At 47.0% G+C, this 25,184-nt stretch overlaps 2 protein-coding genes across 2 annotated transcripts in view; one reads left to right on the forward strand and one right to left on the reverse strand.

The window, feature by feature from the left end:
* Positions 1-3,562, reverse strand: C17H17orf97 (chromosome 17 C17orf97 homolog). Its single transcript, XM_038759291.1, has 2 exons — positions 3,316-3,562; positions 1-564 (listed from the first exon to the last, which is right to left on the reverse strand). The coding sequence occupies exons 1-2, from the start codon at positions 3,521-3,523 to the stop codon at positions 98-100; spliced, it is 675 nt and encodes a 224-aa protein (XP_038615219.1). The 5' UTR covers positions 3,524-3,562; the 3' UTR covers positions 1-97.
* Positions 3,563-5,808: 2,246 nt separating this feature from the next.
* The window catches only part of RPH3AL (rabphilin 3A like (without C2 domains)), a 105,691-nt gene continuing 86,315 nt past the window's right edge, over positions 5,809-25,184 (forward strand). Inside the window, exon 1 of the mRNA XM_038759290.1 lies at positions 5,809-5,867. The gene's annotated coding sequence lies outside the window, so the exon portion shown is untranslated. The remainder of the gene's footprint in view (positions 5,868-25,184) is intronic.

Here is a 25,184-nt window from a genome sequence, read left to right on the forward strand (position 1 = left end):
CTTCCGAGAGAGGACTGGTCTTTATTTTTAAAACAAGTAAAATTGATGACGGGAAAAAAAGACACAATTCATGAGACACTGGCTAGTGCTGAAGGCTTCAGATCAGGTCCTTCTGGCCTGGGTTTCCCCCAAAGTAAGCTTTGGGGTGGTCTGTCTTGAATACCGGCTGACTGCCGTTCGTGCGAGATTCATTCTTTTGAAGGCAGGGAAGGATCCCATGACTTCCCACTGTGTCGAGCGGACCGGAGCACATGCTTTCCAAGGCATAAATTCTGTAGCGTTTTCTTCTATTCTGTTTATATATCCGAATCCTTTCTTCCTCTGCCACGGGGTCTTCAAGCATTCCATCCCAACGGAGGCTTTCATTGATCTGGTCAGAGAGGTTCTGGACTATTTGGGTAGAGCAAGAATTCGTGGGCGTAGAAATATGTTTGTTATCCTCTTTATTCGTTTTAATCTCCTTTGTGGTCTCTTGTTTGGAGTCAGAAGCCTTGCAGGGTTTTAACATTTCATGAGCGGATAAAGAGGGGGTCTGATCCTTCCAGCTTTTGCTTTGATGTTTATCTGCTGGATGAATGAGTGTTATTAGCAGAGGCTTGGACTCTAGGCCTTGAAGTCAAAATCAACAGGATAAACATGTCACGCAAATTAAATGGATAAATATTAATTACAGAAATCCTATTCTACACACAGATATACCCACTCAAACTTAATAACTCTCATAAGCAATCTTATGGAGGGAAATTAATGAAAATCTTTCCAGCTTTTTATTTAAAGCCAGAATGATGCCAATATCATTAAATGGCCAATTCCTGATCAAGTAGTCCCCTGGAATCACCTATTCCAATTTTTAAAGTTTTGGGGGTTTTTTTACATGAAACAAAATAAATATTCCGATTACCATAACATAGGCTTGAATAACCCTTTATTAATCACTCTTACTACGGGCTCAGCACTGGGTTAGATTCAAGAGAGTAAGATCATACACAGTTCCTTTTTTTGGTCTATTTTTCAATGCTATTTGTTAAGCCCTTACTATGTGCCACACATTGTAGTAAGCGCTGGGGTAGTTACAAGTCCATGTCCCACATGGGGCTCACAATTTGAATCCCCATTTTACAGATGACAGAGGCCCAGAGAAGTGAAATGACTTTCCCAAGGTCACACAGCAGACAGGTGACGGAGTAGGGATTAGAATCCAGGTCTTCCTGCGCTCTATCCGATATTCCATGCTGCTTTTTTTTTTTCTACTTGCAGTCTGAGGGTCAGCTAGCTCTGGGGTTGGGATGGGAGAGGGCTCGGGTTTTCTACAATTAGGTATTGGAGGGGTTGTGTCTGGGGAGTGGGGGGAAGGACGCTGCGTGGCTTAGTGGAAAGAGCAGGGGCTTGGGACGCAGAGGTCATGGGTTCTAATTCTGACTGCCACTTGTCAGCTGTGTGACTTTGGGCAAATCACTTCACTTCTCTGTGCCTCAGTTACCTCATCTGTAAAACGGGGATTAAGACTGTGAGCCCCACGTGGGGGCAACCTGATTACCTTGTAACTCCCCCAGCGCTTAGAACAGTGCATGGCGCATAGTAAGCGCTTAACAGATACCAACATTATCATTCATTCATTCAGTCGTATTTATTGAGCGCTTACTGTGTGCAGAGCACTGGACTAAGCGCTCGGGAAGTCCAAGCCGGCAACATCTAGAGACGGTCCCTACCCAACAGCGGGCTCACAGTCTAGAAGGGGGAGACAGAGAACAAAACAAAACATATTAACAAAATAAAATAAATAGAATAAATATGTACAAATAAAATAGAGTAATAAATCCGTACAAACATATATACATATATACAGGTGCTGTGAGGAGGGGAAGGAGGTAAAGTGGTGGGGAGGAGGGGGAGAGGAAGGTGTGACCTTGGGCAAGTCACTTAACTTCTCTGTGCCTCAGTTCCCTCGTCTTTAAAACAGGGATTTGATACCTGTTCTCCCTCCTACCTTGACTGTGAACCCCACGTGGGACCTGACTATCCTGTATCCACCTCAGTGCTTAGTACAGTGCTTGGCACCTAGTAAATGCTTAAAGATACCACGATGATTAAAACTACTCCAGCGCTTAAAACAGTGCTTGGCACACAGTAAGTGCTTAAATATGGTAATTATTATTATGATTATTAGAAGGGAGATTTAAAATGGTAATAAAGACTGTGAGCCCCATGTGGAACAATCTAACGACCTTGTATCCACCCCAGCGCTTAGAACAGTGCTTGGTACATAGTAAGCGCTTAAATATGGTAATTACTATTACGATTATTAGAAGGGGGATTTAAAATGGGGATTAAGACTGTGAGCCCAACGTGGGACAATCTACGGACCTTGTATCTACCCCAGCGCTTAGAACAGTGCTTGGTACATAGTAAGCGCTTAAATATGGTAATCACTATTACAATTATTAGAAGGGGGATTTAAAATGGGTATTAAGACTGTGAGCCCCACATGGGACAATCTACCAACCTTGTATCTACCCCAGCGCTTAGAACAGTGCTTGGTACATAGTAGGCGCTTAAATATGGTAATTATTATTACGATTATTAGAAGGGAGATTTAAAATGGGGATTAAGACTGTGAGCCCCACGTGGGACAATCTACCGACCTTGTATCTACCCCAGCGCTTAGAACAGTGCTTGGTACATAGTAGGCGCTTAAATATGGTAATTATGACGATTATTAGAAGGGGGATTTGAAATGGGGATTAAGACTGTGAGCCCCACGTGGGACAATCTAACGACCTTGTATTTACCCCAGCGCTTAGAACAGTGCTTGGTACATAGTAGGCACTTAAATATGGTAATTATTATGACGATTATTAGAAGGGAGATTTAAAATGGGGATTAAGACTGTGAGCCCCACGTGGGACAATCTACCGACCTTGTATCTACCCCAGCGCTTAGAACAGTGCTTGGTACATAGTAGGCGCTTAAATATGGTAATTATTATTACGATTATTAGCAGGGGGATTTAAAATGGGGATTAAGACTGTGAGCCCCACGTGAGACAATCTACCGACCTTGTATCTACCCCAGCGCTTAGAACAGTGCTTGGTACATAGTAGGCGCTTAAATATGGTAATTATTATTATGATTATTAGCAGGGGGATTTAAAATGGGGATTAAGACTGTGAGCCCCACGTGGGACAATCTACCGACCTTGTATCTACCCCAGCGCTTAGAACAGTGCTTGGCACATAGTAGGCGCTTAACAAAGACCAGCATTATTATTATTTGAGAAAGGGGGTTAGGGCCGTCTCGGGGGACGCCCTGACCCACCTGGCTGGGCGCTGGGGGAGGGCGGGCCGCCTCCCCCGGCCCCTGGATCTCTGTCTCGCCTGTCTCTGTCTCGCCTGTCTCTGTCTCGCCTGTCTCTGCCCCCTTCTCCAGCCAACGCCCGGCTCGGCCTCTTCTTCTTCTTCTTCTTTTTCTTCTTTTTCCTCTTGTTTCCGGAGTCCTGAGGGCCTGGGGCGATCGGGGGCAGCATGGGCAGCCGGCCGGACCCGTCCTCCTCCCCATCCTCCTCCCCATCCTCCTCCCCATCCTTCTCCCCATCCTCCCCGTCCATCCCGCCGGTCCTTGGACGCGTTTCCATGGTGACGACCGATGGGGCGGCATCCGCGCGTGCGCAGTCCGCCCACTCCGCTCTTCGACGCCGCCGCGCGTGCGCGCGCGCCACCTAACGACCGGAAAAGGAATCCCGCCTCACATAATAATAATAATAATAATAATAGCATTCTTAAGCGCTTACTATGTGATCAGGTTGTCCCACGGGGGGCTCTCAGTCTTCATCCCCATTTCAATCAATCGTATTTTCCCCCCTCTCCATCCCCCCATCTTACCTCCTTCCCTTCCCCACAGCACCTGTATATATGTATGTATGTTTGTACATATTTATTTATTTATTTTACTTGTACATACCTATTCTATTTATTTTATTTTGTTAGTATGTTTGGTTTTGTTCTCTGTCTCCCCCTTCTTAGACTGTGAGCCCACTGCTGGGTAGGGACTGTCTCTATATGTTGCCAACTTGTACTTCCCAAGCGCTTAGTACAGTGCTCTGCACACAGTAAGCACTCAATAAATACGATTGATTGATTGATTGACTGATCCCCATTTGACAGAAGAGGGAACCTCTGAGGCACAGAGAAGTTACGCGACTTGCGCAAAGTCACACAGTGGGATTTGAACCCATGACCTCTGACTCCAAAGCCCGTGCGCTTTCCACTGAGCCACGCTGCTGCCCCTGTCTTCTGAGGAGGTGACCCGGATAGATGCTCTTGGGCTGGTGACGCTTGTCTCCCTTCCAACTCTTTCCAACTATTATTATTAATAATAATAATGGCATTTATTAAGCGCTTGCTATGTGCAAAGCACTGTTCTATTCTAATGGTATTGACACCTACTTGTTTTGTTGTCTGTCTCCCCCTTCTAGACTGTGAGCCGGTTGTTGGGTAGGGGTCAATCAATCAATCAATCAATTGTATTTATTGAGCGCTTACTGTGTGTAGAGCACTGTACTAAGTGCTTGGGAAGTACAAGTTGGCAACATATAGAGACAGTCCCTACCCAACAGTGGGCTCACAGTCTATAAGGGGGAGACAGAGAACAAAACCAAACATACTAACAAAATAAAATAAATAGAACAGATATGTACAAGTAAAATAAATAGAGTAATAAATATGTACAGACATATATACATATATACAGGTGCTGTGGGGAAGGGAAGGAGGTAAGATGAGGGGGATGGAGAGGGGGACGAGGGTCGTGTGTATATGTTGCTGGTTTGTACTTCCCAAGCGCTTAGTACAGTGCTCTGCACACAGTTAAGTGCTCAATAAATACGATTGATGATGATGATGATGAGTAAGCGCTCAATAAATACAATTGATTGATTGATTGATTGAACTGAATGCAGCAGCAACAGCCGGTTGGATAGTGGTGGAAAACAACCCCAGATTTCAGTCAGCCTAATACACTGACTGACTGACTGCCTACCCACAGGACGCCTCGCGCCTCACGTCCCCCCCATCTTACCTCCTTCCCTTCCCCACAGCACCTGTATATATGTATATATGTTTGTACATATTTATTACTCTATTTATTTATTTATTTATTTTACTTGTACATATCTATCCTATTTATTTTATTTTGTTAGTATGTTTGCTTTTGTTCTCTGTCTCCCCCTTTTAGACTGTGAGCCCACTGTTGGGTAGGGACTGTCTCTATATGTTGCCAACTTGTACTTCCCAAGCGCATAGTCCAGTGCTCTGCACACAGTAAGCACTCAATAAATACGATTGATGATGATGATGATGATGATTAGGCCTAAGGTCCTCCCCCCTACCAAACACACATCCCCCTCACTCCTGAGTCAGGGCATAAAGCTATCCGGATTTCACAATAAAATGAACTACAGGGCCACTTTTGTGAACTTGAAGCTCAGTGAGAGCCTTGGCTGAGTCCCTCAGAGGCAAAGCCCTCACCCCAGTGACATAATTAGAGAAGCAGCGTGGCTCAGTGGAAAGAGCCCGGGCTTGGGAGTCAGAGGTCGTGGGTTCTAATACCGGCTCCGCCATGTGTCACTTCGCTGTGTCTCAGTTTCCTCATCTGGAAAATGGGGATTAAGACTGAGCCCCACAAGGGACAAACTGATTACCTTGTATCTCCCCCAGTGCTTAGAAAAGTGCTTGGCACATAATAGGCGCTTAACAAATACCATCATCATCATCATCATCAGGAGGCCAGTCTCAGGAGCTCTGGTCTCATCCCCACACTGGCGGATCTCCCAGGATTCCTGGATGGATCGTTCCTAGACGGATCAGGAGGAGGTGAGTCAGGCCAATGGCCGTTCCTCGTGGGGCCAGAGAAACCACTTGCACCCAGCCATGCTGCCCGGAGAAGGCCAGGAGAGCAGCGGCCACCCTTCTAGACTGTGAGCCCGCTGTTGGGTAGGGACTGTCCCTATGTGTTGCCGACTTGTACTTCCCAAGCGCTTAGTACAGTGCTCTGCACACAGTAAGCGCTCGAAAAATACAATTGATTGATTGGTGGTAACAGTGTCCTCCTCCTGCTGGCACAGGGAGAGAGATGGAGCCAACACCTTGTTTAAAAGTCACTATGGCACCATTACATTAGGGTATGCAACCTATGTAACGTGCATTGTAATGGGAAGCAGCATTGTGCATAGTGGAAAGGGCACAGGCTTTTGTCTGGGAAGTCAGAAGGTCATGGGTTCTAATCCCGGCTCTGCCACTTGTCTGCTTTGTGACCTTGGACAAGTCACTTAACTTCTCTGTGCCTGTTACCTCATCTGTAAATTGGAGATTGGGGCCACATGGGGCAGAGACTGTGTCCAACCCAATTTGCTTCTATCTGTCTCAGTGCTTAGTACAGTGCCTGGCACATAGTGCTTAATAATTACCGTTATTATGATTAGTATCCTTAGTAATGTTTTTCTGCTGCTCCCAGTGTTAAAGGGCTGTCCAGTATTCTTGAGTACTGTCAGGGATCACCTTACCTCACGGTACTAGCCCTTTGGGGATGATAGCTCTAAATTTTCCCTCTGAGTTGGGGCCTCTAGCCATGAAACTAAAGCTCTATCTGTCAATCAAATTTTTTTGGTGGGGGGCATTTATTGAACACATCATCATCATCATCATCAATCGTATTTATTGAGCGCTTACTATGTGCAGAGCACTGTACTAAGCGCTTGGGAAGTACAAATTGGCAACATATAGAGACAGTCCCTACCCAACAGTGGGCTCACAGTCTAAAAGGGGGAGTGTGTCACGCACTGATCTAAGAGTTGGGGTAGATACAAATTAATCAGGTAGGACACAGTCCCTGTCCCATGCGGGGCTCACATTCCAAATAGGAGGGAGAATGGTATTGAATCCCAATTTTTACAGTTGAAGAGGCTGTGGCACAGAGAAGTTAAGTGACTTCCCTAAGGTCACATAGTAGAGCTGGAATTAGAACCCAAGTCATCTGACTCCCAGGCTCGTTCTCTTTCCACTAGGCTGCACTGCCTCCCGGTAGTGTTTACTGAGTATTTACAGTGTAAAGAGCACCAGGCCCCCATTTCCTCTTTTCCCCCTCCATTCTGCATCGCCCTTGCACATGAAGTTGCTCCCTTTCTTTACCCCTCCTTCAGACCCACAGCACCTATGTACATATCCACAATTTATATTAATGGCCATCTCCCTCTCTAGACTGAAAGCTCGTTGTGGGCAGGAAATGTGTCTACCGGCTCTTTTACATCGTACTCTCCCAAGTGCTTAGTACAGTGCTCTGCACACAATAAGCGTTCAATAAATACAATCGATCAGTTGATTGACAGAGAGCTGAACATGTGAACCCTTAGTCAATAAACTTGCCGATTGGCAAGCTAATTTTTTCTTCAGCTTGCTTTACCCCTGCCACCCCAGAAAAATGATGCTCTTAACGTCCCCTGTGCTTCTTCAAGTGGTTTTGTCTAGGGAGTTAGGTGGGTGTAAATAGTGGAGCCTCATCTTGAGAACTGGCTGTTCTCAAAGGATGTTAGGACGTCTCTCAGACGCTCTCTGGCCTCGCCTCTGTTCCGCTGTTCCTCCGTGATTGGAAACACAGCTCAGCCTTCCTCCTTCCCCCCAACACTCAACCTGACTTCTGCACTTGCTGTTCAATTCATCGGCTATGAGGGAGGCAAGAGGACTCTTCCCATCTGCTCTGCACACAGTAAGCGCTCAATAAATAGGATTGATCGATTGATCTGCCGAGTCTGATTTACAGTGTGCTGAGAAGACATGGAATCCCTGAGAGAGAGGCTCCCCTCTTCTGGTAGAGTCTGGCTTGTAAACGGATATTTGCTTCAAGACTTGCAAAAGAACTAATTAGTTTTGATTTTTCTATCCCTGGGGAGTGCTTTCCTATTTGTACAATCTTCCTCATTTGTGCTTCTCTGACCTTTGAACCTCCATGAGGTGGTCTCTGTGGACATCGCTGTCAACAGAAAAGTCAGATATTTCTTTCCCTGTCAGTCAGCTTCCTCTCCTTTGCCCCATTTTTTTTAGTTAATACATTATTAAAATTTACTAAGCTGTAATGCTGCACCCCTCTCTCCCTTCTCCTCCTCCACTCCCTCCTCTGTAACAATCAGATAAACCAAGTCTATGTTTTCTAAAGGCTCTGTTTTCCTTAGAACAGTGCTTGGCACATAACAAATACCATTATTATTATTATTTTCTTCCACTCTGGCGGAAGATGGGGAGCATTTGAGGTGTGCCGAGGCTTCGGGGTACCCAAGCAGCCACTCCTGATTGACAGACGTGTAAGGCGTTGCTTTCAAACCAAACTGGCTTGGGACTGGAGGCCTCATCCAGGCTGTTCCATTGCCACAGTGTCCCTGGAGACTGATTCATTTTTACTGAACTTTGGGCAATTGCCTTAGCATGGTACTCACAATGCCTCTTGGGGGAAGCCTTGTGAACATGAACATTTCAGGACGTTCTGTTTCTCTTTTAAATAAGGCTTTTAGAGTCCAGCCTAACAATGAGGCTAAAACTTCCAGGCCTGAAAATTTGGGCTGCCTGAAAGTCTATCAGTGTAGAGGCTCCTTGAGCATCCTTGCCTTCCTGTAATCAATTGATCAGTAGTATTTATTGAGGATTGAGTGTGTGCAAAGCACCATACCTAAATGCTTGGGAGATAACAGAGTTGGTAGAGGAGATCCCTGCCCTCAATCTAATGGAGACAAACATGAAAATAAATTACAGGTCGGGGAAACGTCAGTGGATAAGCAAAGGTTACTAACTATTGTGGGGGTGGGGTGAGTGTCAAAGTGCTTTAAGGGACTGACCCAAGTAACTGTTTTTAAGCTTTGACATGGTCACCCGCCCCATCTGTCAGCCCAACCGACTGAACCTCACCCCGTTCTCAGGCAGGACCTGGGGAGAAATCTGTTCTGAATGAAAGCCCGCCCCGTCTACCAGCCTTTGGGACTTGTTGGAAAATAAAAAGAGCAAAAAGGAGCATATGGTCTTTTGCGGCAAGGAAGGCAGAGGCTCGGGCCTGCACGTCACAAGGAGGGTGGAGGTGGCTTTTGATTTGCTATCCTGGATCAATTCGGGCCAAGGCAGCCACACCATTCCACTCAGTCCTCAGCTGCCCTGAAACTGGGCAGGCCCTACCCTCTTTTCTGCCCCTCCAGAAGAGGGAAAAGGTGTTTTTCATTCACCAGTTGTGAGGAGATAATCTGTTCTCGATTTTCTAAGACTGAAAAGGCTCACTGTACAAATGGGGCACAGTGTCAGCCCCACCTGAGGAGAGAGGTGTAATAATAATTATAAAGGTAATTGTTAAGCACATACTATGTGCCAAGCACTGCTCTAAGTTAATCGGGTTGGACACAGTCCCTGTCCCACATGGGGCTCAGAGTCTTGTCCCCGTTTTACAGTTGAGGTGATTGAGGCAGAGAGAAGTGAAGTGATTTGCCCAAGGTCACACAGCCTGTCCCACCATCGACTCCCGGCCCACGTCCTCCCCCTGGCCTGGAATGCCCTCCCTCTGCACATCCGCCAAGCTAGCTCTCTTTCTCCCTTCAAAGCCCTACTGAAAGCTCACCTCCTCCAGGAGGCCTTCCCAGACTGAGCCCCCTCCTTCCTCTCCCCCTTCCCATCCCCCCTGCCTTACCTCCTTCCTCTCCCCACAGCACCTGTATATATATATTTGTACATAGTTATTACTCTATTTATTTTTCTTGTACATATTTACTATTCTACTTATTTTATTTTGTTAATATGTTTTGTTTTGTTGTCTGTCTCCCCCTTCTAGACCGTGAGCCCGCTGTTGGGTAGGGACCGTCTCTATATGTTGCCAACTTGTACTTCCCAAGCGCTTAGTCCGGTGCTCTGCACACAGTAAGCGCTCAAGAAATACAATTGAATGCATGAAAAGTGGTGGAGCTGGGACTAGAACACAGGTTCTTCGGACTAGTGGATAGAGCACAGGCCTGGGTGTCAGAGAACCTGTGTTCTAATCACAGCTCTGCCACCAGGGTCAAGTCCCGTAACTTCTTTGTACCTCAGTTGCCTCATCTGTAAATTGGGGATTAAATCCTTCTTCCTCCGATTTACACTGTGAGTCCCACGTGTAACAGAGATTGTGTCCAATCTGATGATTTAGTATCAATCCCAGCACTTAGTATGGTGCCTGGCACATAAAAAGCGCTGAATAAGTTTGGAAAACATAGGAGCATCTGAACAGTTCCTGTAGCATAACAGCTGTTATTTTCAGTTTTGTTTTCCACCAAACAAAGGGAGGATTAGTCAGTGCTGTGTTTTTGTCATAATACGGCCCCAGTTCTCCTAGATTGTGAGTCCCAAGTGGAGTATTGAGTCCCCTCCTTCCTCTCCCCCTCCTCCCCCTCTCCATCCCCACCGCCTTACCTCCTTCCCTTTCCCACAGCACCTGTATATATGTATATATGCTTGTACATATTTATTACTCTATTTATTTTACTTGTACATATCTATTCTATTTATTTTATTTTGTTAATATGTTTTGTTTTGTTCTCTGTCTCCCCCTTCTAGACTGTGAGCCCACTGTTGGGTAGGGACCATCTCTATATGTTGCCAACTTGTACTTCCCAAGGGCTTAGTACAGTGCTCTGCACACAGTAAGCGCTCAATAAATATGATTGATTGATTGAGTAGGGACAGTGTCCCAGCTGACTATTTCCTATCTACCCCCATCGTTATTAACCGCTCAATCGGGACTGTGGGCAGGGCTCGTGTCGCTGGTCGGGACCCCATTTAGAGAGGGGGTCTTCCCCTTCTCCCTTGTTATAATAATACCAGTTGCAGTAGTTGTAAAGGACTTTACTCCGGGCCAAGCACTTTGTGCTACGTGTTGATACTTTACAATTAGAACCTAGGACCTCTGGTCTCTCAGGCCCGTGCTGTTCCCACGAGGACACGCTGCTTCTCATACTTTAATAACAGTGAAAGACAATTAAGTCTTACTTGTAGGACACCAACATCGCAATTATCTAAGGAGCTGAAAGAGCAAAGCCTGGGCCCTGCTCCCCATGGGGAACCTCCCAGGGAGATTGGGTCGAATTGTCTTCCCCGTAGGGCTCACAGTCTAAGGGGAAGGGAGAACAGGTATTGATTCTCCATTTTATATGTGACTAAACTGAGGCACAGAGAAGTGAAGTGACTTGCCCCAGGTCACACAGCAGGCAAGGGGCAGAGTTGGGTTATGAACCCAGGACTCTTGACCACCAGACCCATATTCTTTGCACTGGGTCATTCTGTTCTCTCCTTCCCCGCTTCCCTTCCCAAGTCTGTAAATTTTAAGAAATCAGAGATTAGCCCAGGTTCTACTCCTGCCGGCAAAGGGTATACTGGTGGTGGTGGTGGTGGTGGTTGGGATAGATGAGGTCATTCATTCAGTCATATTTATTGAGCACTTTGTGAAGAGCCCTATACTATGTGCTTGGGAAAGTACAATACAACAATAAACAGACAAAGTCCCTGCCTACTTTCTCCCATTTCATTCATTCAAGTGTATTCATTCAATCGTATTTATTGAGCGCTTACTATGTGCAGAGCACTGTACTAAGTGCTTGGGAAGTACAAGTTGTGCGCAGAGCACTGTGCTAAGCACTTGGGAGAGTACAGTATAACAATAGACACATTCCCTGCCTATGAGTTTAGAGTCTACTTTTCTGGTCAGGCAGTAAGAGGGACCCGAGGTTTTTTTGGTTGTTTTAGTTTTAAATGACATTTGCTAAATGCATACTATGTGTCAGGCACTGTACTAAGTGCTGGGGTAGATATAGGACAATCAATCAATCAATTGTATTTATTGATTGATAATCAGTTTGGACACAGCCCCTGTTCCACATAGGGCTCACAGTCTTATTCCCCATTTTACCTGTGAGGTAAGCGAGGCACAGAGAACTTAAGCAGCTCTCCCAAGGCCACACAGCAGACAAGTGGTGAAGGCAGGATTAGAACTCAGGTCCTCTGACTTCCAGGACCGAGCTCTTTTCACTAGCCCACACTGCTTCTCAGGGTTGAATTCTGGGCTCCTCGGTTCTGGGAACCATGAGGCAATCGACCAGACCCCCAGTTAATTACTCTTTTTAATGTTTTCCATCAATTTCCAAAACACGGTAAGCCGGGAACTAAGTTAGTTTCCATGCGGTCTGTCCTTCCTCTTCTCCACAGGTCACATTAGTATGAAAATCAGCTCCTTCTGGGGAACCGGGTTGTCATGGCAACGGCTAGTGCCAAACCAGAGCTCGTGGCTCTTAGTGGCTTCGGCCCGGCCTGCGGTGACGACAGGGCCCCTCGTCTCTGGTGAGGACCCCCCTCCGGCCACCGCCTCCCCTCCCATGCAGCCCCCCGAGGAGGAGAAACAGAATCCAGGGAACGTTTTGCGTTTTTGATGGCCGTGTCCGGGCTCCAGCTTGGCCAGTTTGCCCATCCCCATTCCAACCTCAAACCCAGGCGTCCATGCTGGCGTTAGGAGAAATGCTCAGCCTCAGGAAACTGAGCTGATCTCAAGCAGCTGCAAGACCGGACCGTTTCCTGAATAATTGAAGGAAAGGGGGCCTGGGGACCACTCCAGGATCAGGGGAGTGGGGCTTTTCCAGTGGGATGTTGCGGGGAGGTCTGCCTGTTGCAGCCCGGAGCTTGGAAAGTGCACCTGGCCAGGGTGACGCTGTTTGTGTCATGCTGGGGAGGCGGTTTGGTTTCTGTTAGTGGGATCCTGCTCCGTTGTCTCTTCTTGTGCCCTCTCAAAAATTAGACACTTGGGAACGCTGGTAACTTTCCCCTGGGAGCTGTTCCCAGGGCTCTTTTGTCTCCCCTTCCCCTAGGAGCCCCTCTCTGCAGAGGCCTTATCGCTGGGGAAAAGGCCTTTGGAGACGAGAGGGTTTTCTTGGGTTGCTTCCAGTTTAGAGGCTGAAAATGTCCCTCCGGTAACTGGCCAAGGCCTCTTTACAGCGGACAGTCCAAGCGTCATCTCTGTGGGGTTGTTCCCTCTTTTTTGGCCTTGTCCCATTTTTCTGGAAAGGTCTGTCAGTCGGGGAAGCATCATTATCTGAATTTGGAGTGGCAGAAAGCCCCCTCCCTCCACAGAGGGACTTGACTTTTGCCTCGGTGACCTTGAAGCATTTGGACTTCCCACCAAGGAGTCAGGAGAACTGGGTTCTAATCCCAGCTCCACCACTTGCCTGCTGTATGACCTTGGGCAAATCACCTCATTTCTCTGTGCCACAGTTTCCTCATGGGGATGAAATGGGGTAAAATGGGGATGAAATATCTCTTCTCCCTCCTCTAAGACTGCAAGCTCTATATGGGACAGGGACTGTGTTCAATCTGTAATCTACCTGGCATGTAGCACAATGCTTGGCACATAATAAGCACTTAACTAATACCCTGATTATTTGTATTCATCTTCTCCCAATAATAATAATAATAATAATAATAATAATAATAATAATGGCATTTATTAAGCGCTTACTACGTGCAAAGCACTGTTCTGAGCGCTGGGGAGGTTACAAGGTGATCAGATTGCCCCACGGGGGGCGCTCACAATCTTAATCCCCATTTTACAGATGAGGTAACTGAGGCCCAGAGAAGTTAAGTGACTTGCCTGAAGTCACACAGCTGACAAGTGGCAGAGCAGGGATTTGAACCCATGACCTCTGACTTCAAAGCCCGTGCTCTTTCCACTGAGCCACGCTGCTTCTCTGCAGCAGGAGGAACTCCTTCCTCAGAAGCCCTAACTGAAAAACATTTCTGGCTGTCACCTAGGGGAGACTATGAGCCCATAGGTGAGGAAGAAGCAGCTTTGCCTCATAGATAAAGTACTGGTCTAGGAGCCAGAGGTCCCGAGTTCTAATTCGGGCTCCGCCACTTGTCTGCTGTGTGACCTTGGCCACTTAACTTCTGTTTGCCTCAATTTCCTCAACTGCAGAACAGGGATTCAATATCAGTTCTCCCCCCTACTTAAACTGTGAGCCCCAGGTGGAACAGGGCCTGTGTCTGGCCTGGTTTACTTGTATGTATCCAATGTTCTAAACAAGGCTTGACACAAAGTAAGAACTAAACAAATACCAGAAAAAAGGAGAGGAATGGACATGTAGGGATAGTTTTCAGGGCACCTCCTGGGAGAAGGCAACTTCCTAGGAGCTGCAGGAGGCAATGGAGACATTACTGGGCAACAATAAATTCCTGGCACGTTGGCACGTTATTGGTGATATTGCTAGCTTGCTCATTCCAGCATAACTCTCTCCTCCACCCCGACTCTGCTCCATTCTGGGGTCCTGTGCAGTTTTTCATTTCAAAAGGATGACAGTCCTTCCCGCATGCATTTGTTCATACTGTGTGTGATGGGAAGGATCAGGAAACCAAAGGCCCCAGATAATGATAATAATAATAATAATATAATGATAATAATAACTGTGGTATTTGTTAAGCACTTACTACGTGTGTCTGTCTCCCCTTCAATATAATGATGATTAAAATACTTGTTAAGCGCTTACTATGTGCCAAGCACTATTCTAAGCACTGGGGTAGATACAAGTTAATCAGGTTGGACACAGTCCCTGTGCCTCATGGGGTTCACGCTCTTGATCCCCATTTTACAGATGGGGGAACTGAGGTAATTCTAGACTGTAAGCTCATTATGGGCAGGGAACGTGACTGCTATTTCTCTTGTAGTCTCCCAAGTGCTTAAAACAGTGCACGGCACCTAGTAAGCGCTCAATAAATACCATTTGATTGATACTCTGTGCCAAGCACTGTACTAAGCACTGGGGTGGATACAAGCAACTTGGGTTGGACACAGTCCCTGTCCCACACCGTCTTCATCCCCATTTTACAGATGAGGAGACAGAGAGACGACGAGAGGAAAAGAACTGGCTGAGAAGGACTCCATCCTGAGGATCTCCATTGGATTCCATGGGCCACACTTTTAAATTCCCTGTTTTCAGTAACCCTTAAAGACTCTCTCTACCCTCTTCCCATCCTCTAAGCCAGTGGTTTGAGGCAGTGGTACTTACCTTGAGTACCACAGGGCTCTTGTGGTCCATGGCCGGCCTCCTCCGTCGGGTCCGATGTGAGTCCCAGACCGGTCCGGAGCCTCCCAACTTCAACCGGGGTTCAGGCATTCGGCTAACCCCTTCACAGCTGCTGTTGGGAAGTTGCCACACTGGGTGTGAGTTGTCTACAGCAGAGAGAAAGTTGATTTGTCCAGAAGTTGTGAAGTTGTCATATTGTTTCAATCCACTAGAGTTCTCTCTCGATTTATCGGCCAGCGAGTGAATCCCGAATGGGTGGAGCTTTAAAAAAAAAATTGGTTTATTTTGTTTTCTTCCCCAGTTTACCGTTTGGTGCCTGACCAATTTCTCTTGTGAACAGTCAGCCTGTCCCAAGTGGAAAGTTAAAAATCATACCTCTTCTCAACTCAGTTTAGAATAGGAGGGATAATTGAAAGTTTCGTGCTTCTTTCTTGGGCTTAATTCTCTGAGTCCAAGTTAATTTCTTTTTCTCATTTGTAATGCAAAGTCTGGAGGGATTAAGCCAGAGAGGTGTGAGGATCAAAATAACAGTGTCAAACCTGAAGCCCTCTGTTGTTAAAGAGCCTCTCGCTCATGGACAGTTCTCATCCTGTTCAGCATCCAAATTGGTGTTTCTCGGGAAAGATAGAGAGAATTAATTCCTTGCTCTCTTGTGGGCTTTTCTTAGTGTCACGGAATCAGAGGGATTAGAGAAGGGAGATGACCCAGTTAAATATTTTGTCTGAACTGGCACAATCACCCTCCTCATTAATGATTTGTCAGGGTTTGGGGAAAGAGCATCCCACGCGGGGGAATCGGCCATCAACCGAGTTCCGTAGGAAAAGGTCACAGGCGGAGAGGAGATCATCCTGTTGTGAAAATGGTAACAATCAAACTCTGTCGCAGTCTGCAAAGCCAGCAACAGCAGCAACAAGTCGATGTGGCTGAGGGCGGCCATCCATCCATCCATCAATCAATCAACGGTATTTATTGAGTGCCTACTGTGTGCAGAGCAGTGAACTAAGCCATCGTTTCAGGGGCTTGCTGCAGTGGAGGCCCTGCTTCCCAAATCCAGGGGGAAATGTGGCAGGGGAAGGGGGGGTGGGGGCACCGCAGGAGCATTGCCCCTGACCTGGAACGTTCTCCCTCCTCATATCCGAGAGACAATAACTCTCCCCACCTCTTCAAAGCCATATTGAAGACCTATCTCTTCCAAGATGCCTTCCCTGATGAAGCCCTCTTTTCCTTTTCTTCGACTCCTTTCTGCATCTCCCTGACTCATTCCTTTTATTCATCCCCGCTCCCAGCCCCACAACACTTATGTAGGTATCTGTCATTAATTTATATTAATGCCTGTCTCCCACTTCTAGACTGTAAGCTCACTGTGGGAAGAGAATATATCTGTGGTTCTTGCTCTCCCATGTGATTAGTACAGCCCTGGGGTCAGGGTTTGTGCCTCATCTGGGGTCTGGGGTATGAGAAAGGTAGGAGGAGAGAGGCTGGGCCTCTGCTGACCAGGAGCTGGGGCAATTGGACTCACACCGGGCCCTCCCGGGACACCCGATAATCCAGAACCAGAGATAAGACTGGTTGAAAGCCCCATTGTCTCTCTGGGACAGGACATTTCCCAACCAGGTCATTTTTGAGAACAAAGTGTGGACAGAGTGGTCAGGAGACAGCCAAAACCCACAGCAGAAGGGAGAGGTGTTTGTTAACTCTAGGATGCTGAGGTGGGATTTTCCAAAGCCTGAAAATCCTGTGAGTTTGTTGTTCCCCATTCCTCCTGGAGGCGGTTGGGGTCCAGGGAAAGGTGGGGCTACTGGGAGCCAGAATGCCTGGCTCCTCTTCATTGGTTTCCCCCGTTTTTGTTTATAGTAATATTTAAGTGCTTACTGTGTGTCAGGCACTGTACTAAGCACTGGGGCAAAAACAAACTAATCAGGTTGGACACAACCCATGTCCCATATGGGGCTCGTAGTCCCCATTTTACAGATGAGGGAACTGAGGCACAGAGAAGTTAGTGATTTAGTTTGATTAGTTTGTATGGACCCCCTGATTAGTTTGTATCTACCCCAGCACGTGGTATAGTGCCTGGCCTATGGAAAGCACTTGACAAATGCCATTTAAAAAAAAAATCTGTGTCTGCCTGGGAATGAGTGTGTGAGTCTGGTGCCTCACTTCAAGTCACTTCACTTCTCCTTGCCTCAGTTTCCTCATCTGTAGAATGAAGATGAAATACCTTTTCTCCCTCCTTCTTAGACTGTGAGCCCCTTGTTGGGCAGGGAGTGTTAAGTGCTTGCACATAGCAAGCCCTTACCAAACACCACAATTATTATTAGTAGTATATTATCATTATTGGTGGCTGCCATTCCCAGTGAGGCAATCTCTGAGAGTATGTGAATGTGTGTGACTGTGCGGGAGCATGTTGGAATTTGGAGTCTTTAATTTTGTTTTTACCCATTGTGTCCCTCTCCTAGTGAAATGGTTTTAATGCAGCCACTTGCAGGGTCAGGCAATCCCCTAGATTGGCTCATTCTGCTAAAATTTTTCAGGACAGTCTAGCCAAACGCTGGCAGTGTCTTCTGCTTGAGTGATCTGTATAATTGCTTCAGTTCCCTGCTTTTTTACCCGTGGTGCCTGCTGAGGGGAGGCCTGTTGGAGGGTGGTTTGGACACAAGGTCTTAGTGGACCCTCTGCCTACATCCACAAGCGGTTTTGGTGATTTAGTTTTGCCCAGAGCAGCTGGCCTGCTGGTCAGATGAACGGAGAACCGGCAACGGGCAACCGGGAGCTGGGGCGGACGGGGCTGCAGCCTGCAGGGACCCTCCTGGGGAGCTGCAAACCTTGCCAGCAGTTTGGACTGATGCGATGCCTCCAGCCTCCATCCTCGGGCATCACTGAGCTCCCCACAGCAGTTGACCCCGCACGGTCGGGTGTCTCCCAGGAGTGCCCAAATGGCACCAGGTTTTTTGGTGGACACAAGTTTTTGCTTGCGGGGAAAAGCCCCCTCATCCCTCTGTCCCCCTCCGAGCCCCCCGCCAGCCTTCACGTTTTCCCAGGCTGCCCCCACACTGTCCCAATCCCAGGCCTTCTCCCTGAGTTCTTGCGAACACAAATTCCACAGGGAAATCAAAGTGGAGCATTCATTTTCTTTTTAACCCTCTGCCTGATTGCTTAAACCGAGCCCCCCATGAAACCTTGCCTGGTATTATGATCTTGAATCTCTCCGAGCACTTGGCACAGTGCTTGGCACTGGGTAATCACTTCGTAAATACCCTAATTAATTATTTAACTTTGGCCCTGGGCACCAATGCCACTTTCATGGTTGCTGCTAACTCTGAGGCTAAGGCAAGGTAAAGAGGAGATGATTCAGGCCAATATTCTCTCTACCTCAAATGGGCAGGAAATTGAGGCAAAGCATGGTGGGTTTTCCCTGAAATTACCCCGATGATTACTTCAATTCTCTACCCACTTTATCTCCATAGGCACAGCCCAAGGACTAGAGTTTTACTTGTGGCGGAAAAATGGAATATGTTTGGTGATTGAAAAAGCAGTCAAATGCTTTTTATAGGATGGCGGGACTTTTTTTTAAAGCAATTTGCCCAGAGTTAAGGTATGTAGCATCACGTACGGGAACTGTAGGTATAAAGTGAAGACGATTCTCTGCAGGTCTGTTAACTGATGAAAATCTCTTTCGAAAGGCAACATAAAACATTCACATAGCTGTCTTGGGTCGGAGCATTAGTACAGAGTGCACATCGAGGGCTGAGTTTATGCCTGTCAACTTCAGAGAGGTTCTGCGGAGGGTGGGCTTGGTCTGTGGCTTCTCCCCTGTTAAAATTGGCAACTCCTTGGGGAGAGGGATCGTGCCTTCTGACTCTACTGGCTTTTTTTAATGGATTTGTTAAGTGCTTACTATTTGTCAGGCGCTGTATGAAGCGACAGGATAGATAGGAGTTAATCAGTTTGGACATAGTCCCTGTCCCACAGGGAGCTCACACTATTAATCTCCATTTTACAGATGAGTTAACTGAGTCACAGAGAATAATAATAATAGTATTTGTTAAGCACTTACTTTGTGCCAAACACTGTTCTAAGCGGTGGGATAGATACAAGGTAATCAAGGTTGTCCCACATGGGGCTTACAGTCTTAATCCCCCATTTTACAGTTGAGGTAACTGAGGCACAGAGAAGTTAAGTGACTTGCCCAAAGTCACACAGCAGACAAGTGGCAGAGCTGGAATTAGAACCCATGGCCCCTGACTCCTAAGGGCCAAACTGCTTCTCCAGTTTCCAACTCCTCCCACCTCAAGCTCCTTTATTTTTTTTTTTAAAGTGGTATTTGTTAAGGATTTACTATGTGTCAAATACTATTGTAAGCACTAAGGTAGGTACAAGTTGATTAGGTTAGACACAGTGCCTGTGCTGCATGGGGTTCACAGCCTAAGTAGGAGAAAGAACAGGTATCCCCATTTTACAGTCGAGCGAACTGAGGGATGGAGAAGATGAAGTGACTTGCCCAAGGTCACACAGCAAGCAACTGGCCGAGTCAGGATTAGAACCCAAGTCCTTCTGACTCTCGGGCCCGTGCTCTTTCCACTCAGGCCCCGCCCACAGTCCGGCCCAGGCCACGCCCCCAGGACAATAATTATTATAATAATAATGGCATTTATTAAGCGCTTACTATGTGCAAAGCACTGTTCTAAGCGCTGGGGAGGTTACAAGCAGTAAAGCAGTGTGGTTCAGTGGAAAGAGCCCGGGCTTTGGAGTCAGAGGTCATGGGCTCAAATCCCGGCTCCACCAACTATCAGCTGTGTGACTTTGGGCAAATCACTTCACTTCTCTGGGCCTCAGTTACCTCATCTGTAAAAAATGGGGATTAAAACTGTGAGCCCCGCGTGGGACAACCTGATCACCTTGCAACCTCCCCAGCGCCTATTTTACTTGTACAGATTTACTGTTCTATTTATTTTATTTTGTTAATATATTTTGTTTTGTTGTCCGTCTCCCCCTTTTAGACTGTGAGCCCGTTGTTGGGTAGGGACCATCTCTATCTGTTGCCCACTTGGACTTCCCAAGCGCTTAGTCCAGGGCTCTGCACACAGTCAGCACTCAATAAATATGATTGATTGATTGATTGATTGTGAGCCCGCTGTTGGGTAGGGACCGTCTCTATCTGTTGCCCACTTGGACTTCCCAAGCGCTTAGTCCAGGGCTCTGCACACAGTCAGCACTCATTAAATATGATTGATTGATTGATTGATTGTGAGCCCGCTGTTGGGTAGGGACCATCTCTAGATGTTGCCAACTTGGACTTCCCAAGCCCTTAGTCCAGTGGTCTGCACACAGCGCTCAATAAATACGATTGATTGATTGATTGATTGATTCTAGACTGTGAGCCCGCTGTTGGGTAGGGACCGTCTCTATCTGTTGCCCACTTGGACTTCCCAAGCGCTTAGTCCAGGGCTCTGCACACAGTAAGTGCTCATCATCATCATCATCATCAATCGTATTTATTGAGCGCTTACTATGTGCAGAGCACTGTACTAAGCGCTTGGGAAGTACAAATTGGCAACACATAGAGACAGTCCCTACCCAACAGTGGGCTCACAGTCTAAAAGGGGGAGACAGAGAACAAAACCAAACATACCAACAAAATAAAATCAATAAATAGGATAGATATGTAATGCTCAATGAATACGATTGATTGATTGTGAGCCCGCTGTTGGGTAGGGACCGTCTCTAGATGTTGCCAACTTGGACTTCCCAAGCGCTTAGTCCAGTGCTCTGCACACTAGTCAGCGCTCAATAAATACGATTGATTGATTGATTGTGAGCCCGCTGTTGGGTAGGGACCGTCTCTAGATGTTGCCAACTTGGACTTCCCAAGCGCTTAGCCCAGTGGTCTGCACACAGTAAGCTCTCAATAAATATGATTGATTGATTGATTCTAGACTGTGAGCCCACTGTTGGGTAGGGACCGTCTCTAGATGTTGCCAACCTGGACTTCCCAAGCGCTTAGTTCAGGGCTCCGCACACAGTCAGCGCTCAGTAAATAGGATTGAATGAATGACCCGGCGGAGGCGGGATTTGAACCCAGGACCCGTTACTCTCAAGCCCGGGCTTTTTCCACGGAGCCACGACAGGTCCCGCCCACCCCCAGGCTCCGGCCGAGCGTGCTCAGCGCCCATCCTCCGGGCCAGGCCGGCCCCGCCTCCAGGAAGGCCCCCGCCCTTCCTCCTCCTCCTCCTCCTCCTCCTCCTCCGTCCATCCCCCGGGCCCGGGCCTCGGCCCGCACCCTCCGCCGGTAAGACGCCGTTTCCCCGGCCGGGACAGTCTGGCCGCCTTTCCGGAAACTTCTCCCCAGCTTCCTCCTGATTCAATCCTATTTATTGAGCGCCTACTGCGTGCAGAGCGCTGGACTAAGCGCCTCCTCCAGGAGGCCTTCCCTTCCTTCCTGTCCCCCTCTCCATCCCCCCCATCTCACCTCCTTCCCTTCCCCACGGCACCTGTTTATATGTATATATGTTTGTACAGATTTATTACTCTATCTTACTTGTACATATCTATTCTATTTATTTTACAGTGCTCTGCACATAGTAAGCGCTCAATAAATACGATTGATTGATTGATTTTATTTTGTTAGTATGTTTGGTTCTGTTCTCTGTCTCTCCCTTTTAGACTGTGAGCCCACTGTTGGGTAGGGACTGTCTCTATGTGTTGCCAATTTGTACTTCCCAAGCGCTTAGTACAGTGCTCTGCACATAGTAAGCGCTCAATAAATACGATTGATTGATTGATTGATTGATTGATTCCCCACGGCACCTGTATAGATGTTTGTACATATTTATTACTCTATTTTACTTGTACGTATCCTATTTATTTTATTTTGTTAGTATGTTTGGTTTTGTTCTCTCCCCCTCGTCCCCCTCTCCATCCCCCCCCATCTCACCTCCTTCCCTTCCCCACGGCACCAGTTTATATGTATATATGTTTGTACAGATTTATTACTCTATTTATCTTACTTGTACATATCTATTCTATTTATTTTACAGTGCTCTGCACATAGTAAGCGCTCAATAAATACGATTGATTGATTGATTGATTTTATTTTGTTAGTATGTTTGGTTTTGTTCTCTCCCCCTCGTCCACCTCTCCATCCCCGCCTCATCCCCCTCTCCTTCCCCCCCATCTTACCTCCTTCCCTTCCCCACGGTACTTGTATATATGTATATATGTTTGTACAGATGTATTACACTATTTTACTTGTACATATCTATTCTATTTATTTTATTTTGTTAGTATGTTTGGCTTTGTTCTCTCCCGCTCGTCCCCCTCTCCATCCCCCCCATCTTACCTCCTTCCCTTCCCCACGGCACCTGTATATATGTTTGTACAGATTTATTACTCTATATATTTAACTTGTACATAACTATTCTCTTTATTTTATTTTGTTAGTATGTTTGGTTTTGTTCTCTGTCTCCCCGTTTTAGACTGTGAGCCCACTGTTGGGTAGGGACTGTCTCTAGATGTTGCCAACTTGTACTTCCCAAGCTAGCTCTCTTCCTCCCTTCAAGGCCCTACTAAGAGCTCACCTCCTCCAGGAGGCCTTCCCAGACTGAGCCCCTTCCTTCCTCTCCCCCTCATCCCCCTCTCCATCCCCCCATCTTACCTCCTTCCCTTCCCCACAGCACCTGTATATATGTATATATGTTTGTACATATTTATTATTCTATTTATTTTACTTGTACATATCTATTCAATTTATTTTATTTTGTTAGTATGCTTGGCTTTGTTCTGTTTCCCCCTTTTAGACTGTGAGCCCACTGTTGGGTAGGGACTGTCTCTATATGTTGCCAACTTGTACTTCCCAAGCGCGTAGTCCAGTGCTCTGCACACAGTAAGCGCTCAATAAATACGATTGATTGATTGATTGATTGGTCGTGATGCCCACTTCTTGGCCCGGAGGGTTTGCCCCGCACGTGGGGTTGAGTGGCGGGGTGGGGGGAAGGGGAAAGCGAGTTGGGGGTGGCCGAGCCCCCCACGTGTGTGGAGGCAACGGCGTCTGAACAAGGCTGGGGAGAAACCGGCCTTCCGGGCCCAGGGAGAATCAATCAATCAATCAATCGTATTTATTGAGCGCTTACTGTGTGCAGAGCACTGTACTAAGCGCCTGGGAAGTTCAAGTTGGCAACATATAGAGACGGTCCCTACGCAACAGCGGGCTCACAGTCTAGAAGGGGGAGACAGAGAATAAAACAAAACATATTAACACAATAAAATAAATAGAATAGATATGTACAAGTAAAATAAATAAATAGAGTAATAAATACGTACAAACATATATACATATATACAGGTGCTGTGGGTAATGGAAGGAGGTAAGACGGGCGGATGGAGAGGGGGAGGCATTTGATGACATTTATTAAGCGCTTACTATGTGCAGAGCGCTGGACTAAGCACTTGGTTAGCAGCTTGGTCCTGATGCCCACTTCTTGGCCCGGAGGGTTTTGGTTTTTTGGTTTTTTTTGATGGCATTTATTAGCGCTTACTATGTGCAAAGCACTGTTCTAAGCACTGGGGAGGTTACAAGGTGATCAGGTTGTCCTACGGGGGGCTCACAGTCTTCATCCCCATTTTACAGATGAGGTAACTGAGGCCCAGAGAAGTGAAGTGACTTGCCCAAAGTCACACAGTTGACAATCGGCGGAGCTGGGATTTGAACCTGTGACCTCTGACTCCAAAGCCCGGGCTCTTTCCACTGAGCCATGCTGCTTTCCGGGTTTCTGGGTTTTCCTGGTACCCGTCCGCCAGAATGGTGGGGCGCTTAGTGTGGTGTATTCATTCATTCAGTCGTATTTATCGAGCGCTTACTGTGGGCAGAGCTCTGTACTAAGCACTTGGGAAGTACAAGTTGGCAAAATATAGAGACAGTCCCTACCCAACAGCGGGCCCACAGTCTAGAAAGTGTGTTAAGTACTTAGTAGGCGCTTAATAAATGCCATTATTATTATTACTAAGTGCAGGGGGAGATAGGATGCTAGCAGAGCAGACCCAGCCCCTGTTCCATATTGGGCTCATAGTGGAAGGGAGGGAGAGCAGGTATTGAGTCTCCATTTAATGGTTGGGAAAACTGAGGCACAGAGTCTCCATTTAATGGTTGGGAAAACTGAGGCACAGAGAAGTGAAATGATTTGCCTAAGCTCACCCAGCAGGTAAGTGGTGGAACCAGGATTAGAGCACAGGTCTCCTGACTCCAGGCCTTTATTCTTTCCACTAGGCCACATTGGGTCAATCCATTAATGGTATTTATGGCGCACTTTCTAGGTGCAGAACACTCTCCTAAGCACTCAACCAACCGTAAATCTCTGCTTCCTCCTTGCTGGATTCACCAGTTTTATTCTCCCAAGCCAGTCTTCTAACTGTACTCTGTGGTCCCTTCACCTCCGTCCCCTCACCTGGATGTTTTGTTGTCTGTCTCCCCCTTCTAGACTGTGAGCCCGTTATTGGGTAGGGACCGTCTCTATATGTTGCCGACTTGTACTTCCCAAGCGCTTAGTATGGTGCTCTGCACACAGTAAGCGCTCAATAAATACGATTGAATGAATGAATGAATGAATGGACTGTTCCCCAGGTTTGGAATTTCTTCCCTCCCCAGATCAGACCACAGTGTTCTCAAATTCAGCACCCTTTAAAAATTACACCTCCAACAAGCCTTCTCCCATGAGTTCCCCTCCCCACAGCACTTGTGTGTATTTGTACATATTACTCTATTTTATTAATGATGTGTATATATCTATAATTCTATTTATTTTGATGGTATTAACACCTGTCTACTTGTTTTGTTTTGCCGTCTGTCTCCCCCTTCTAGACTGTGAGCCAGTTGTTGGGTGGGGATTGTCTCTATATGTTGCCAAATTGTACTTTCCAAGCGCTTAGGCCAGTGCTCTGCACACAGTAAGCGCTCAGTAAATCATCATCATCATCAATCGTATTTATTGAGCGCTTACTATGTGCAGAGCACTGTACTAAGCGCTTGGGAAGTACAAATTGGCAACATATAGAGACAGTCCCTACCCAATAGTGGGCTCAC

This window comes from Tachyglossus aculeatus, chromosome 17 (assembly GCF_015852505.1).
Source record: "Tachyglossus aculeatus isolate mTacAcu1 chromosome 17, mTacAcu1.pri, whole genome shotgun sequence".
Taxonomy (NCBI): Eukaryota; Metazoa; Chordata; class Mammalia; order Monotremata; family Tachyglossidae; genus Tachyglossus; species Tachyglossus aculeatus.